This window comes from Rhincodon typus, chromosome 1 (genome assembly GCF_021869965.1).
Source record: "Rhincodon typus isolate 14 chromosome 1, sRhiTyp1.1, whole genome shotgun sequence".
Taxonomy (NCBI): domain Eukaryota; kingdom Metazoa; phylum Chordata; class Chondrichthyes; order Orectolobiformes; family Rhincodontidae; genus Rhincodon; species Rhincodon typus.
Window position 1 is genome coordinate 9,901,470 of NC_063332.1, and position 14,608 is coordinate 9,916,077.

Consider the following 14,608-nt stretch of genomic DNA (forward strand, 5'->3'; position numbering starts at 1 on the left):
GTTCATGTGTGGAATGAACTTCCAGAGGAAGTGATGGATGCGGGTACAGTTACAATGTTTAAAAGATATTTGAATAAGCACATGAATATGGAAAGTTTGGAGGGATATGGGCCAAGCGCAGGCAGATGAGACTAGTTTAGTTTGAGATTATGGTCAGCATAGACTGGTTGGACTGAAAGAGTCTGTTTCCGTGCAGTCTAACTTTACAACTATGAATCTGTGTCTCCTTTCCCCGCCCCAAACTTCTTTGAGATAAGTCCCAAGGGATCTTTGACATTCAACAGAGAGAACAGACACCTTTGATTTGCTGTCTGAAGGTTCCACCGGTGCAGCGTACCCTCAGTAGTTCACTAGAAGCTCAGCCGCAGTGTGGAGTGGGACTTGAATATGCAACCCGCATACTCAGATGATACCCTCTGAGCGATATTTAATACTGTATCATGACTTTCGAAATGAATGACACAGCACCAGTGCCATGAAGATGCTAAGAGGCATGTACAGTGAGAGCAGGGGGAGCACCTCCCAGCATGCCCTCTCTTTCCCATCAGGCCCCTCGATCAGGCGACCTGTCAGTGAGGAACAACCCCCCATTCCATAAGTCCATGAGCAACCTCCCATGTGGGTCTGCTTCTCGTATTCCCCACATGACGTGCCCTCATCCGCTGCTGGCTAAGGCAGCGTTGGTGTGAGATCCTGAGTGGGAACCAAACTACCCACAAAAAAAAAGGCATTGATTGGCAGTATCAGCAACCCCATCCACCAACTTCCCACCATGGAATTTAATCAGCATGGAGATGGGAGGTGGGGTCCCCACTCACCACCCTCTCACCTGATGCCTTGTGCCTGCCCACCACAAAATGCAAGATGGGGCAGGACATGTGTCAGACTGTGGAGAGAGAAAGCAGCACTAAGGTTCCAGGTCCAGTGACCCTTCTTCAGAACTTCAGGCTATTTTTCAGTGGTCCCTGGAAGCTAGCTTACGGAGGTACCTGGTCCATGCTTGTGTCAAAAGCTGTTCACAGGGGATGCTAAGAGGAATAGGCTTCTCAAGGGTAGGAGTAGTCTATAGCTAATGGCATACATCAGAAAGCTACTTGAGAAAGGTCAAATGGAGTCTTACTGTTGCCTTGAGCATCAATTGAGGACCCACCCTTGCCTCAAGCCCCTTCTCCACAGGTTTAAACTGGCACTGCTGCCCTCCCATCATCCATCCTTATCAAATTGGTAAACCATATGTTAGTGGGCAGTTCCTTGAAATAATGCTAAGGGGGCCTGAGGCTTCACACTAACTTAGTGCCTCCTGCTGGGTGAGAGCACAACCAGAATTTGGAGCCTAGTTCTTGCCTTGCAAGTTGGCCGAAACAAATTTCTCCCCCGTTTGTATCCATCTTGCACATCCGTGATGTCATTAAAACAAAGATAGAAGTCCCTATGGCAATGAACTTACATATCTTTAAAGAGATCCTTGTATTCCTCATCTCCTCGACCGCCTTCCACTTCATGGTCCAGGTTTTTGATAATTTCATCCTCAAACTAAAATTCAGAAAATAAAGAGACGATCAGGTTTAATGCCAATCCATTAACAGCATTGTTTAAGTTTTACACCTTCTTGGTCAGCATTGTCAACTGCACATTAACTAGCAACACATTGAGTGGGTCTCACTTCTAGACTACATGATCAGTAATTCGGTATTATGAGCCATGGTTCAATGGGTAGATCTCTCAGCTCTGAGTAAGAAGCCTCTGAGTTCAACTCCCACTCCAGAGACATAAGTATAAATTCTAGGCTGTTACCCTCTCCTCCCCTCCCAGTGCAATATGAGGGACTGTAACTCATTGGAATTTAGAAGAGTGAGGTGGGGATCTGATAGAAACAGATAAAATTACAAAGGGAATAGATAAGATAGAAGCAGGGAGGTTGTTTCCACTGGCGGGTGAAACTTGAACGAGGGGGCATTGCCTCAAAATTAAGGGGAGGAGATTTAGGAGTGAGTTGAGCAGGAATTTCTTCACCCAAAGGGTTGTGAATCTGTGGAATTCCCTGCCCAGTGACACAGTTGAAGCTATCTCGTTGAATGTTTTTAAGGCAAAGACAGATAGATTTTTGAACAGTAAAGGAATTAAGGGTTATGGTAAGTGGGCGGGTAAGTGGAGCTGAGTCTCAAAAAGATCAGTCATGATCTTATTAAATGGCGGGGCAGGCTCGAGGGGCCGGATGGCCTACTCTTGCTCCTGGTTCTTATGTTCACATGAATTCACTGTTCACTATCGGTGCCATTAGCAACGGTGCATGGTGGCTCAGTGGTTAGCACTGCTGCCTCACAGCGCCAGGGACCTGAGTTCAATTCCACCCTCGGGCGACTGTCTATGTGGAGTTTGCACGTTCTCCCTGTGTCTGTGTGGGTTTCCTCCCACAGTCCAAAGACGTGCAGGTTAGGTGGATTGGTCATGCTAAATTGCCCATAGCGTTCAGGGATATGTAGATTGGGTGGGTTATAGGGGGAATGGGTCTGGGTGGGATGTTCTGAGGTTCAGTGGGCACTTGTTGGACTGAAGGGCCTGTTTCTGCACTGTAGGGATTCTATTACATTTAGGACGATCGATTAAACAGAGGATCTGATTGCATTCTCTGATAAATGCACTGAAATCCCACAGTGTTAATAGGAAGATGAGGAGGAATGATTTCTCTGATTTCCTGGCCAAAATTCCTCAACCAGCATCACAAAGGTGGAGATTATCTGGTCCTTATCCCATTGCTGTTTGTGGGACCATGCCATGTTGGAATTGGCCGCTGCATTCTTAGCCTGCAAAAGTGACCATGTTTGAAAGTACTTTCACGGATTCAAAACATTTTGGGACAACCTGACATCATCCCAGGTCCTGAGACACTAAGTTACTTCTTTCAGTCTCGTTTCCATTTCATAATTGCTGCCACTGCCCGAGTTCTCCCTCCCTCCACCTCAACCCCTTTCACCACCTCCACTCCTGCAGTCTCCTGTATGACACTAGAAAGAGTGTATAGCGAGGGAGGCCAAGGTAACATCTACATTTGTTCCACAGTTGAACTGAAGTTTGCGCAAGATTGTAATGAACAAATGTATTGTCTACACGAGTGTCAACCCTCTTTCAAAATGGAGCCTGGTCATCAACGTAGCAACATTGCCAACTTCCCCTGTCACCACCAATGTAAGATACACCTATCTCACAAAATTCTGAGGGGGTTTCACAGATAAGATGCTTGGAAGATATTTGCACTCATGGGGGAGTCTTGAACTAGGGGGACACAGTTACAGAATACTCATAAAACTGAGATGTGGAAGAATTTTCCCTCTCAGGGTAGTGAACATCTACAATTCTCTGTCCCAGAGACTAGATCACTTAAAGCATTTAAAGAGCAGGTAGGTAAAATTGTGAAATGTTAGGAAGTTGTGGGTTGTGGGGAACTGTCATGGAAGGAGAGTTGAGCACTGGGGTGGATCAGCTATGATCTTATAGAAGAGCAGAACAAGCATGAGAGGCTGAATGGCCTACTGCTGCTCTTATTTCTTATGCTCAATTGGTGTGCTAGGAAGCCATTGGAAATGGACCCTGATCGTTCCAATCTCCAGCTGGGAAATCACAGCAGTGAATCTTTATATTTGTGTCACACTTCCAAGCAAACTCATTTTATCTCTGCAGGGGTGACAAGGTGATAGCTTCTCTGTGTAACTTTACAGCATCAGAAGGGAGTTGTCCCAAAGTTCGCTGCAGTTATCTGCTGGTCTCCAAGAGATTTCATCAACAGAGGGTCCTCTCCAACCCAAGATAATTAGGACATGTAAAAACACACAGGTTTGAGAAATTATATTTGCAAATGTAAATCAATAATGAGAGAGGCCAATTAACATTTAAATTAAGCAGCCATGAGCTCCTTCAGACGTGCCTGTGATATTTATTCCTGTAATTGGCCACCTATATGGCATTGAGACATGAAGACTTGTGCAGATCTACCCAGATGCAGCTGAGGTAATAGCTGTAATTTCTCTTAATAGGCCTGCTAATTAAATCCTTTAGTGCTTGTCAGTCTTCCTGTAGTGTTTGATTTCTCTGTTTTCCCATGAATACACACAAGGTATGATTTGCTAAATTAGGGGCTTGTCAGGGTTTATATCGAAGCTAAAGCAGCAGACAGTTAGCAACTTTAAGAGATGATGCAGAGCATGTGAAAGATTGTCATTTCACCTCTTGACACAACTGTGATTAAAAACTGTCAGCTTAAGGAAATAAACATACATCCGTTGCCATCTCTCAACATGTCTGGGTCTTGAGTGTAGTTTTGGCACAAGGTGTTTTCAACACTTAAAAAATTCTCTACTTATATATTACATAAGCTCTGGGCATTGCTGGTAAGACCAACATTTATTGCCTGATCCCAATTCCTTGATAAATGGTGGTGAGTGGCCTTCTTGAACTGCTTCACTCCTTGTGATGTAGAGACATTCCCGCTCTGTTAGAAACTTTGGATACAGGAGCAGGAATAAGCTATTCAGCCCTTTATGCCTGCTCCACCATTTAATATGATCATGACTGATCATTCAACTCAGTCCCCTGTTCCCACTTTCTCTCCATACACTTTGATACCTTCAGCCTGAAGAACTTTATCTAACGTTTCCTCAAAAACATTCACATTGTTTGGCCTCAACTATTTTCTCTACTAAAGAATTCCATGGGATCATCACTCTCTGGATGAAAAAATTTCTCTTCATCTCAGTCCTAAATGCTATGCCCCCTAACCTTAGACTGTGACCTTCTGGTTCTGGTCTCCCTGGTCATTGGGAAGTCCCTTCCTATGTTTACCCTGTCTAAGATATAGTTTATTGAAGGCCAATCACTCTCAACTCACAGCTAAAACTTGACTCTTTTGTCCATGTCTGGAACAAGGCAGCCAAGACATTCAGGGTTGAGAAACTTTGATGATACACAGGCAGAGCCTGGAACTGTTCACACCACCTTCCATCATTTTGCTGATGATCAAAAGTAGACAACTGGGGAGAGGAAGGGGCACAGGGTAGTGGATGGTGGTATGTAACTGGCCATTTTGGACTCGCCTTGCTTTGCCATGATCTCTGGATGCTGGGAATTTTCCACTGTTAGAATGAGCTGCCTTTAATTCTCGATGACCTGAAAGGGTGCTTCAACTCCCAATTGTGGGTGGTGCTTTGGGTGGACTGTGTGGAGTTTTCATACTCTCCCTGCGTCTGTGTGGGTTTCCTCTGGGTGCTCCGGTTTCCCCCCATGGTCCAAAGATGGGTCCAAAGATGGGCAGGTTAGGTGGATTGGCCATTCTACATTTCCCCGTAGTGTCTAGGGATACATGTTGGGTGGGTTAAACATGGTAAAAACCCCATGCGGGGTTATGGAAATGGTGTGGGAGGATGAGTCTGAGGGGGATGCTCTTCAGAAGGTCGGTGCCGACCCGATGGGCAGAATGGCCTCTGTTTGCACTCGCTGGTACTTGCACAGTGGCTTAAGAGAGCAAGTGTTCCTTATTGTTCATTATTATAGTTCCTTATTATATATTGTCTTTGAGACCAGCGGAAGAACATAAGGAGCGAGCTATGAGCAGATCCTATGCAACTTTTGGCTCAATGTGATTACACTAGGAGCCTGGAGACCTTAAAGAAAAGAGTTAATGATTTAATACTTCAGTTCAAGCCTTTCATCAATGCCACATATTCCTGCTCAAACAACACTAAGGGACGCAAACGTATTTAAGAAAAATGAAAGAGAACAAATTTCTTTTTTAACAATGACAATTTCTGCATCGGTGATAGTTTTAGGCAAAGAGTTAGCAGGTTCAGAGGGTCTCAAACTCACTTTGCTCCCACTCTCCCACTTCTCTCAAAGGGTTGTGAATCTGTAGAATTGACTACACTAGAATGTGGTGGACACCGGGACATTGAGTAAAGGAGACGATAAACAGGTTTTTAATTCGGAATGAGTTCAGACAGGGGTGAGAAAGTGGAGCTGAGACTGAGCTGAGATCAGCCAGATGATAATAAAATGGTGGAGCAAACTCAAGGTGCTGAATTGTCTAATTCTGCTGTTTTTTATGACTTTACAGCAAAACCCTTGCATGGAAAGTTTGAAATGTCGGTGTGCAACACAGTAATCAGCATTAATGAGGTGTAAAATGAAGACAGAAAGTGCTGGAGAATCACAGAGTTGTTACGGTGCAGGAGAAGGCCACTCAGCCCATCATGCCTGCACTGGTTCTATCCCCTAGTGCCGATCCCCTGCCTTTTCCCCATATCCCTGCGCACCATTTCTATCCAAATAATCATAAAAATGCCCTCTTGAATTCCTCGGTTGAACCTGCCTCTACCATACTGTCGCAGAATCAGAGAGTTGTACAGCACGGAAACAGACCCTTCGGTCCAACTCGGCTATGCCGACCAGAAAACCTAAAATTCACCTCGTCCATATGCCTGCAATTGGCCCATGTTCTTCTAAACCCTTCCTATTCATATACCCATCCAGATGCCTTTTAAATGTTGTAATTGTACCAGCCTCTACCACTTCCTCTGGCAGCTCAATCCAGACACGCGCTACCTTCTGCATGAAAATTTTCCCCTTAGGTCCCTTTTATGCCTTTCCCCTCTCATCTTAAACCCCATTTGCAGGCAATGCATTGCAGACTTTAACCACTCACCGAGTGAGAAAGCTTTCTCTCAAGTCAACCTTGCTTTGTTTTCACATCGCTTTAAATTAGTATCTTCTCGTTCTTTTTTTATTTTAGGACCAGGAACAGCTTCTTCCTTTCTCCAGCTCACTCTTAATTTTAAAACCTTTATCAATTCTCCACTCAGCCTTCTTCTCTCAAAGGACAACAGTGTCAACTTCTTCGATCTAACCTTGTCACATCATTCCTCATTTCTCAATCCTTGAACAGTTCTTGTAAATTGCTTCTGCACTTTCTCCAATGTGTTCACATCCTTGCTACGGCACCAAGAATGGTACACAATAATCCAGCTGGGGTCTAACCAGTGTCTTGTACAAGTTCAACATCACCCTCTTGCTCCTGTACTCTGTGTCCCTACATGACCTGATAAACTCAACATGTCTCACTGCATCTGTGGAGAGGGAAACAGAATCAAAATGTTGAGTCTAATATGACTCTTCTCCAGAAATTATGTATAATTTGCAACTTACTATTTGGAATTGTGAAAGCAATTAATTTGCTGTGAACTGTAAAATAGCAAACTTATACTTCGACCCCATCAGATGTGACTTGTTTAGAGCATGTTACCAAAATATTGTGGGCTCTCCTGTTGCTGCAGAATCAGCACCAGTCACTTTGGGCAAGAGGCACAAAGCACCAGGAGGGAACAGCACATTTCATAGAATCATAGAATCCCAATCGTGTGGAAGAAGGCCTTTCGGCCCATTAGATCCACACAGACCCTCCAAACAGCATCCCAGCCAGAGCCACTCCCCCTATCCTGTCCATGTAACCCTGCATTCCCCATGGCTAAGCTACCTAACTTGCATATCTTTGGTCAGTGGGAGGAAACCACAGCCCCGCAGGAAATCCACAGAGAAACACAGAGAATGTGCAAAGTCCAGTCAGGCAGTCCCCCGAAGCTGCAATGGAACCTGGGTCCCTGGCGCTGTGAGGCTGCAGTGCTAACCACTGAGCCACCATGCTGTTTCTGCGCTGTATGACTCTACAACAGTGATATACTTCCAAGTCAGGATTGTATTTAAATGAAGGTGAAGTTGCAAGTTCACTTCAATCCTTGAGGAAGGGTCACCAGACCTGAAACGTTAACTCCGATTTTTTCTTTCACAGATGCTGCCAGACCTGCTGAGCTTTTCTAACGACTTCTGTTTTTGTCACTTCAATCCTGCTGTGACCAGTGTCGTGGCAAATCGAATAACTGGGGTTGTAGAGTGGGTTTTAAACTAATTAGGGGGTGAGGTTTTGGGGAGCGGGGAAATGATGATTCACAAAGCAAAAGGATACAGCAGCTCTGCAGTGAAACACTTGGATAATGATACCTAGAGTGGGGCAGGAATGGAAAGAGTGCACAAACATTGAAAAAGCAGTAAACAGGGTGAAAGGGGTAAAAAACATTAAAAAAGCAGTAAATAGGGTGAAAGAGGTAAAAAAATGTCATAAGGAAGCAAAATTGATGGGTCTTTGCTTGAATGTGTAGTACTCAGAACAAAATGAAAAAATCAATGGCACAGCTACAGGTTCCTGGGAATGTTTTTATCCCCTAACAGAGACAAGGAGATCAAAGCTGGAAACGAAATAGTCAGGGTCATGTGATTTTTTTTTGAAAGGACAGGCAGGTAAAGAAAATGGTATGTAAACGGTAGCTTTATTGGCACAGGATGGAAAAAGGATGATAGCAAGAAATGATCTTGGATTGGAAGATGTACAATCCATTGGGTGGAATTAAGAAGTAAAAAGGGGAAGACAACACTGGTAGGACTAAGTTCCCTCATAGTAGCTACACAGTGGATTAGAGAATAAACCAGGACATAATGAGGACATTTTAAAAAAAGGCAGTACATTCATCATGGGCGACTTTAATCTTCCCACAAATTGGGATCGTCAGATTCAAGAAGAATTCACTGAGTGTATTCGGGACAATTTCCTTGAACTATATGTTGTGGATCCAACCAGGGATCAGATCATTTTGGATTTGGTGATGTCTAATCAGACAGGTTGAATAAATGATCTCAGAATAAAAGATCCCCTAGGAAACAATAACTATAACAAGGTATAATTTAGGAATCAATTTGAGAGGGACAAACTTGGGTCAGAAACAACCGCGCTAATCTTAAATTAGGGTAATTACAAAGGAATAAAGGCTGAGCCAATAGTTAAGAAAATAGCTCATGGCCCACAGCAAAGATCTATCCCAGAGAGAATGCTGGATTCTAGGAAGGGGATAACCAGGGAAGTTAAGGATAGCAAGAAATTAAAAGTAAAAATATACAACCGGGTAAAGATCAGTGATACGCTGGAGGACATGAAAAAAGACAAACAGAAACAAAAATAATGGGGAAAAAGATAAACTTTGAGGGTAAACTTGCAAATAATATCAAGATGGATGGTAAGAGCTTCTTTGCCTCCAGAAAACGAGGCTGAGGAAATAAATAATGGGGAACCATGAAATGGCAGAAGAGTTGAAACAAGTTGCGTCAGTCTTTAGAGTAGATAACACTAATAGCATTGCAAAATGATCAAGAGGCAAAAGGAGGAGAGGAAATAAAACAATGACTATCACAAGAGTAAAAGTATGAGGGAAACTAGTTGAGCTAAAGACTGATTATTCCCTTGGACCTGATTGGATGCATCCAAATTAAAAGAAATAATTGCAGAGGTAATGGATATAATGGAAGCAATCTTCCAAGAATTCTAAGATTCTGGAAAAGTCCCACAGGATTCGAAAACTGCCAATGTTACACCTTTATTTAGAAAAGGAAAGAGACTGGAAACAGGTAACTATAAGCCAGTTAGTTTAACAGACATATGGCGTTCGGTGTAAGAAAGTGTGAGGTCGCACATTTTGGCAGGAAAGACTGAAATGCAAAGGAATTTCTTCTTTTGCAGGGTAGTAGAAGAGCTGAAATTTTCTAGCCAAGAGAGTTGTGGAGGCTAGATCACTGAAAGTATTTAAAGAGGAGGTGGATGGATTTTTTTTTGTTTGAAATTTCAGGGAGTTGAGGGCTGAAGAACTTGCATAAAAGTTGAGGCCTTGGGCAGGTCACCCATGATCTTAATGAATGGTGGAGCAGGTCTGATGGGCCAAATCCCCTAATGCTATTCCTATTTCTTCTGTTCTATGTTCAGCCAAACAGAATGATCAGTGTACCTTTTAGCCATATTTTGAACTCACTTCTTATTTGTAATCTGTGTGTATGTCTGCTGCGTTGATCTTTCTTTTCATGTTTAGTAACTAATGATGTCACCTTTCCTAAACTCAACAAATCCTGGTAAAACTGCCTCCTGTGAAAACATGAATTCATTTGACCTAGGGGAAAGGTATCCACAAAGCAGGGGATCCATTGTCAAGTAACCTTATTGATGCAAGCCGAAAGAGTGGGGGAATAAAGAATGGGAGCCAGTTTATCCCTCCTTCTGGAGAGCTTAACAAGGTAGGGTATCCTAAATAACTGTAATAACATTGGGAACCTTGCTGGGACTTTGTTCGTGACATGCTTCACAGCACAGTCAAAGACCCCTACATCACATGGCTGATGATCGAGAGTAGACTAATGGAATTGGCCAAGTTGAATTTGTCCATTTTGTGTACAGGACATGCCTGGTTAGATGCAAGTGTTGTTGCTATATTGAAGCAGTCTGATCAGGAGCACCAGTATTCAGAAAAAAAAAACCGAAAGAACTGCGGATGCTGTAAATCAGGAACAAAAACAGAAGTTGCTGGAAAAGCTCAGCAGGTCTGGCAGCATCTGTGAAGAAAAAAAATCAGAGATAGTGTTTCAGGTTCGGTCACCCTTCTTCAGAATAGCTCTGACTTGCCTCAGACCTGCTGAGCTTTCCCAGCAACTTCTGTTTTTGCACCAGACTTCAGTACTGCTGCTGAGATGTTGCCAGCCTTTGCAATATCCAGTGCCTTCCTTCGTTTCTTGATATCACATGAAATGAAATAAATTCATTGAAGACTGGCATCTGGGGACCTCTGAAGGAGGCTGAGATGGATCATCTACCCAGCACTTCTGGCTGTGAAAGACCAGTGCAAAAGCTTCACTATGCCTTTCATACTGATGTTCTGGGCTCCCCCATCGTTGATGATGGGAATATTTGTGGAACCTCCTCCTGCTCATGTCTGTTTAGTTATCCACTTCCATTGCCAGCTGGATGTGACAGGACTGTGTTTAGCTCTGCCTATCGCATGCTACATCTACTTCTGCTTCACCAGGTTGACACCTCATTTTCAGAGATGTCTGGTGCTGCTCCTGGCATGCCCTCTTGCATATGTCAGTGAACCTGAATTAATTCTCCAGTTTGAGGGCGATGGTAGAATAGAGGTTAGGCAGAGTGTGGTTGAATGCAATACTGTTGTTGCTGATGATCCACAGCATGTCATGGATGTCCATCTTTAAGCCATTTTTGAATCTATCCCACTTAGCACAGTGATTCAGCCACATAGCATGACTCCAATGTGAAGATGGGATTCTGTCTCCACAAGGACTCATACCGATAATGTTATGGATAGATGCATCTTCAGCAAGCAGAATGGTGAGGGCATGGTCAAGTTGATTTTTGTCCCTCTTGTCAGTTCACATACCACATACTCAAACCCAGAGACAAAAGCAGAAGTTTCTGGAAAAGCTCAGCAGGTCGGGCAGCATCTGTGAAGAAAAAAATCAGAGTTAACATTTCGGGTCCGGTGACCCTTCCTCAGAACTGCCCAGAGCCTCATACTTTCCACTCTATCCATGCCATTCACAATCTTATAAACTTCTATTAGGTTGCCCCTCAACATCCGGCGTTCCAGTAGAAACAAACTCAGTCTGTCCAACCTTTCTTCATAGCTAAAATCCCTCATACCAGGCAACGTCCTGGTAAACCTTTTCTGTACCCTCTCCAAAGCACCCACATCCTTCTGATAGAGTGGTGATGAGAGCTGTGCTTTCTGTGTGGGTTGAATGGACAGTCTGTGCTGAACCTGTATTGTACAGACATGAATTTCATGCTTATATATTTCTTTCGATAGCATGGAGCATTAAGCTTTGCACTATAGTCTTACCATATCACTTTTTTGCTGGATTCATAGCACATTGCTTTTGTTATAAGATGTGGTGTTCCATTGACTGTGTCTTTTTTAACTGTTGTATCCACTTGATATATTATTTTTAATGTGTTGTTTGCCTGAAGCTCCACATCCTCACGGTACGCAAACATCACCCTGCTTTCCCCCAGTAAGCTCTCAGAATCTCACAGAAAATGCTTTAAAGGAAATGAACTTGAAGTTTTAAAAGCAGAAATTGCCAGAAGAACCCAGCAGATCGAGCAGCATCTGTGGAGACAAAGCAAAGTTAATGTTTCGAGTCTAGTGACCCTTCTTCAGAACTCACTGGACACTAAACAGTAACTCTGCTTTCTCTCTACAGATGCTGTCGGACCTGTCTGAGTCTTTTTTTCCAGTAATTTCTGTTTTTGTTTGTGAATTTGAAGTCTTGATGTGTGAAGAAACAAAGCAGCCATTCTAATCGGGGCAGATATCTGATTAGCAATACATCCCAGGTGCCACTTCTTTCCTTGTATGCACTACCATGTTACCAAGAACTTCTTCCAATGTGGGATAACACAGTGTGGGGCTGGAGGAACACAACGGGCCAGGCAGGATCAGAGGAGCAGGAAAGTTGGTGTTTCGGGTTGGGACCCTTCTTCAGAAACGCAGAGGGGCAAGGGAGCTCAGAAATAAATAGAGAGAGGAGGGGAGGGGCTGGGAAAGGTAGGTGGGATGGTGGTAGGTGAATGCAATGTTACCAAGATCTTCTTCCAATGTGTTCTTTTTGCGCTCAGTTTAAACATATCTAGATCGTATCAAGCTCATTATTTTGACCCATATCTCCTTGAACCTGAAATTTTGATGACCTCGCAGCATTTCAGCGAGATCCAGCAATCAGACTTTTGCTGGTCTTTGAGCAAAGTTGTCTGTCCTGTTTTCACTCCTGAATGGCCTAACTCCAGTTTAAAGATCTTGTCTCCCTGTTCTGCATGTCTCGCCTACTCCGGCACCATCTGATGGAATAGACTCTCACTGTATCCCTTTCCTTCTAATGACTACTGTATTAGATCACCGCTCAAACCTCTAAATTTAAGGGAACACTTGATAAGGAATGCTTTTTTACTCAGCTTCTGGAGAGAGTTCAGTCGTGGAGGCATTGGGGTCTGGCCTGCGGTAGCGGCTGAGGCCTGTAGCAGGAGCTTGGCGCTCGGCAATTAGTGAGCCCGGGTGGGACCCTGGCAGTCAGCTTCGAGGTGGCAGCGCAGAGGAGATCGAGCCCAGCAGAGGGGAGAGAACAAGTCCTCATGGGGAGTGCATATCTTTGTTGGGAAAGCCGAACATGGAGAATCTGCAGGCCCATGGTGAAAGAAGAGACTGAACTTTTAGCTTCTTTATCTTTCTGCTTTGTACCTCAGATTTTGTACCTAAGATGGCACTTGGAATAGCGATACTGTACATTTTTCACTGTACTCCTGTATGCCTATACTTGAGTACACATGACAGTAAAAGCTAATTCTAAACAACACATGGGGAAAAGCCTATCAGAAGCCAATGAGCAAAGAATGCTTTCATTTCCAAACAGGTGAGCTGACTTGTGGGGAAACTACAGTGTGCTGGAATGATAGAATTCCTGCAGTGTAGAAGGAGGCCATTTGACCCATCAAGTCCACACTGACTCTCCTAAGAGCATCCAAGCCAGACCCACCCCACTACCCCAACCCTGTAACCCTGCATTTTCAATGGCTAATCCACACTTCCCTGGACACAATGGGCAATTTAGCATGGACAATCCACCTAACCAGCACATCTTTGGACTGGGGGCGGAAACTGGAGCACCCAGAGAATGTACAAACTCCACACAGACAGTTGTCTGAGAGTGGAATCGAACTTAGGTCCCTGGCACCGTGATGTAGCAGTGCTAACTACTGTGCAGTGCTGTTGTTACAATGAGGTTACATTACATAATGTATATCTTCTCAGAAATATTAATTTGATTCTCCCACAATTCAGAGTTGACCTATAATTTACTCAGTGTTATTATTTTTCATAAATGCCTCATTTAGTTTTCTTTCTCAACTCCAAATATTCATATAATGTTGGAATATAACGTGGATCAGATTTGATTGAAATTTGTAAAAGAAGTCAACACCTACCTAGTTTGGTAAATCTGGAGACCTGTAGCCATCTGTTGGCAATGTGTATATATGCCTATAGACACAGTGAGAGTGGTGAAGAGTACCATTTTAACCTTACATGTCAAATGGGTAACTGGTACACTGGACAGGGTGCCAGTGTTGAACTCCACTGATGTCAATGCAAAGTAAAATTGAGCAGCTTTTAAAATGGACAATAGCTGAACTGATCACACAAGACGTAACAGAATTAGATTAACCATACAGCTACAATTTATCCAGTACTGGAGTGAGCTCTGATGCATCTCGCATTTCTCAGCTTGCACGTTTACTCATAATGGCAAGGGACTCGGTGTCATGAATAATACTAGATCTCACTGTGTCTTTTAAATGGTCTTATTGTGCTCCAGAGGATCAGTTAGAGTTTACATGCTGAAAATGAGTGGAGTTTGCAGGTGTCTTCATTACTTGTACATTGCTTGCCTTGGGTCATGTTTGGTATATGTATTTAATGTGTAAATATTCAGTGTGAGGGAAAGCTTTGCCTGTATTAGTCAAAGACCACACAGCTATATTTGGAATAGTGATAGTAGGAACTGCAGATGCTGGAGAATCCGAGACAACAAGGTGCAGGGCTGGATGAACACAGCAGGCCAAGCAGCATCATAGGAGCAGAGAGGCTGACGTTTCGGGCCTAGACCCTTTTCTGATGAAGGGTCTAGG

At 43.6% G+C, this 14,608-nt stretch overlaps 1 protein-coding gene across 1 annotated transcript in view; it reads right to left on the reverse strand.

Annotated features, from left to right (window-relative positions):
• LOC109931733 (dedicator of cytokinesis protein 1-like) overlaps positions 1–14,608 on the reverse strand; it is a 1,067,415-nt gene that overhangs the window by 186,996 nt on the left and 865,811 nt on the right. Inside the window, exon 30 of the mRNA XM_048601800.1 lies at positions 1,448–1,533. Coding sequence (XP_048457757.1) covers positions 1,448–1,533 — 86 coding nt within the window. The remainder of the gene's footprint in view (positions 1–1,447; positions 1,534–14,608) is intronic.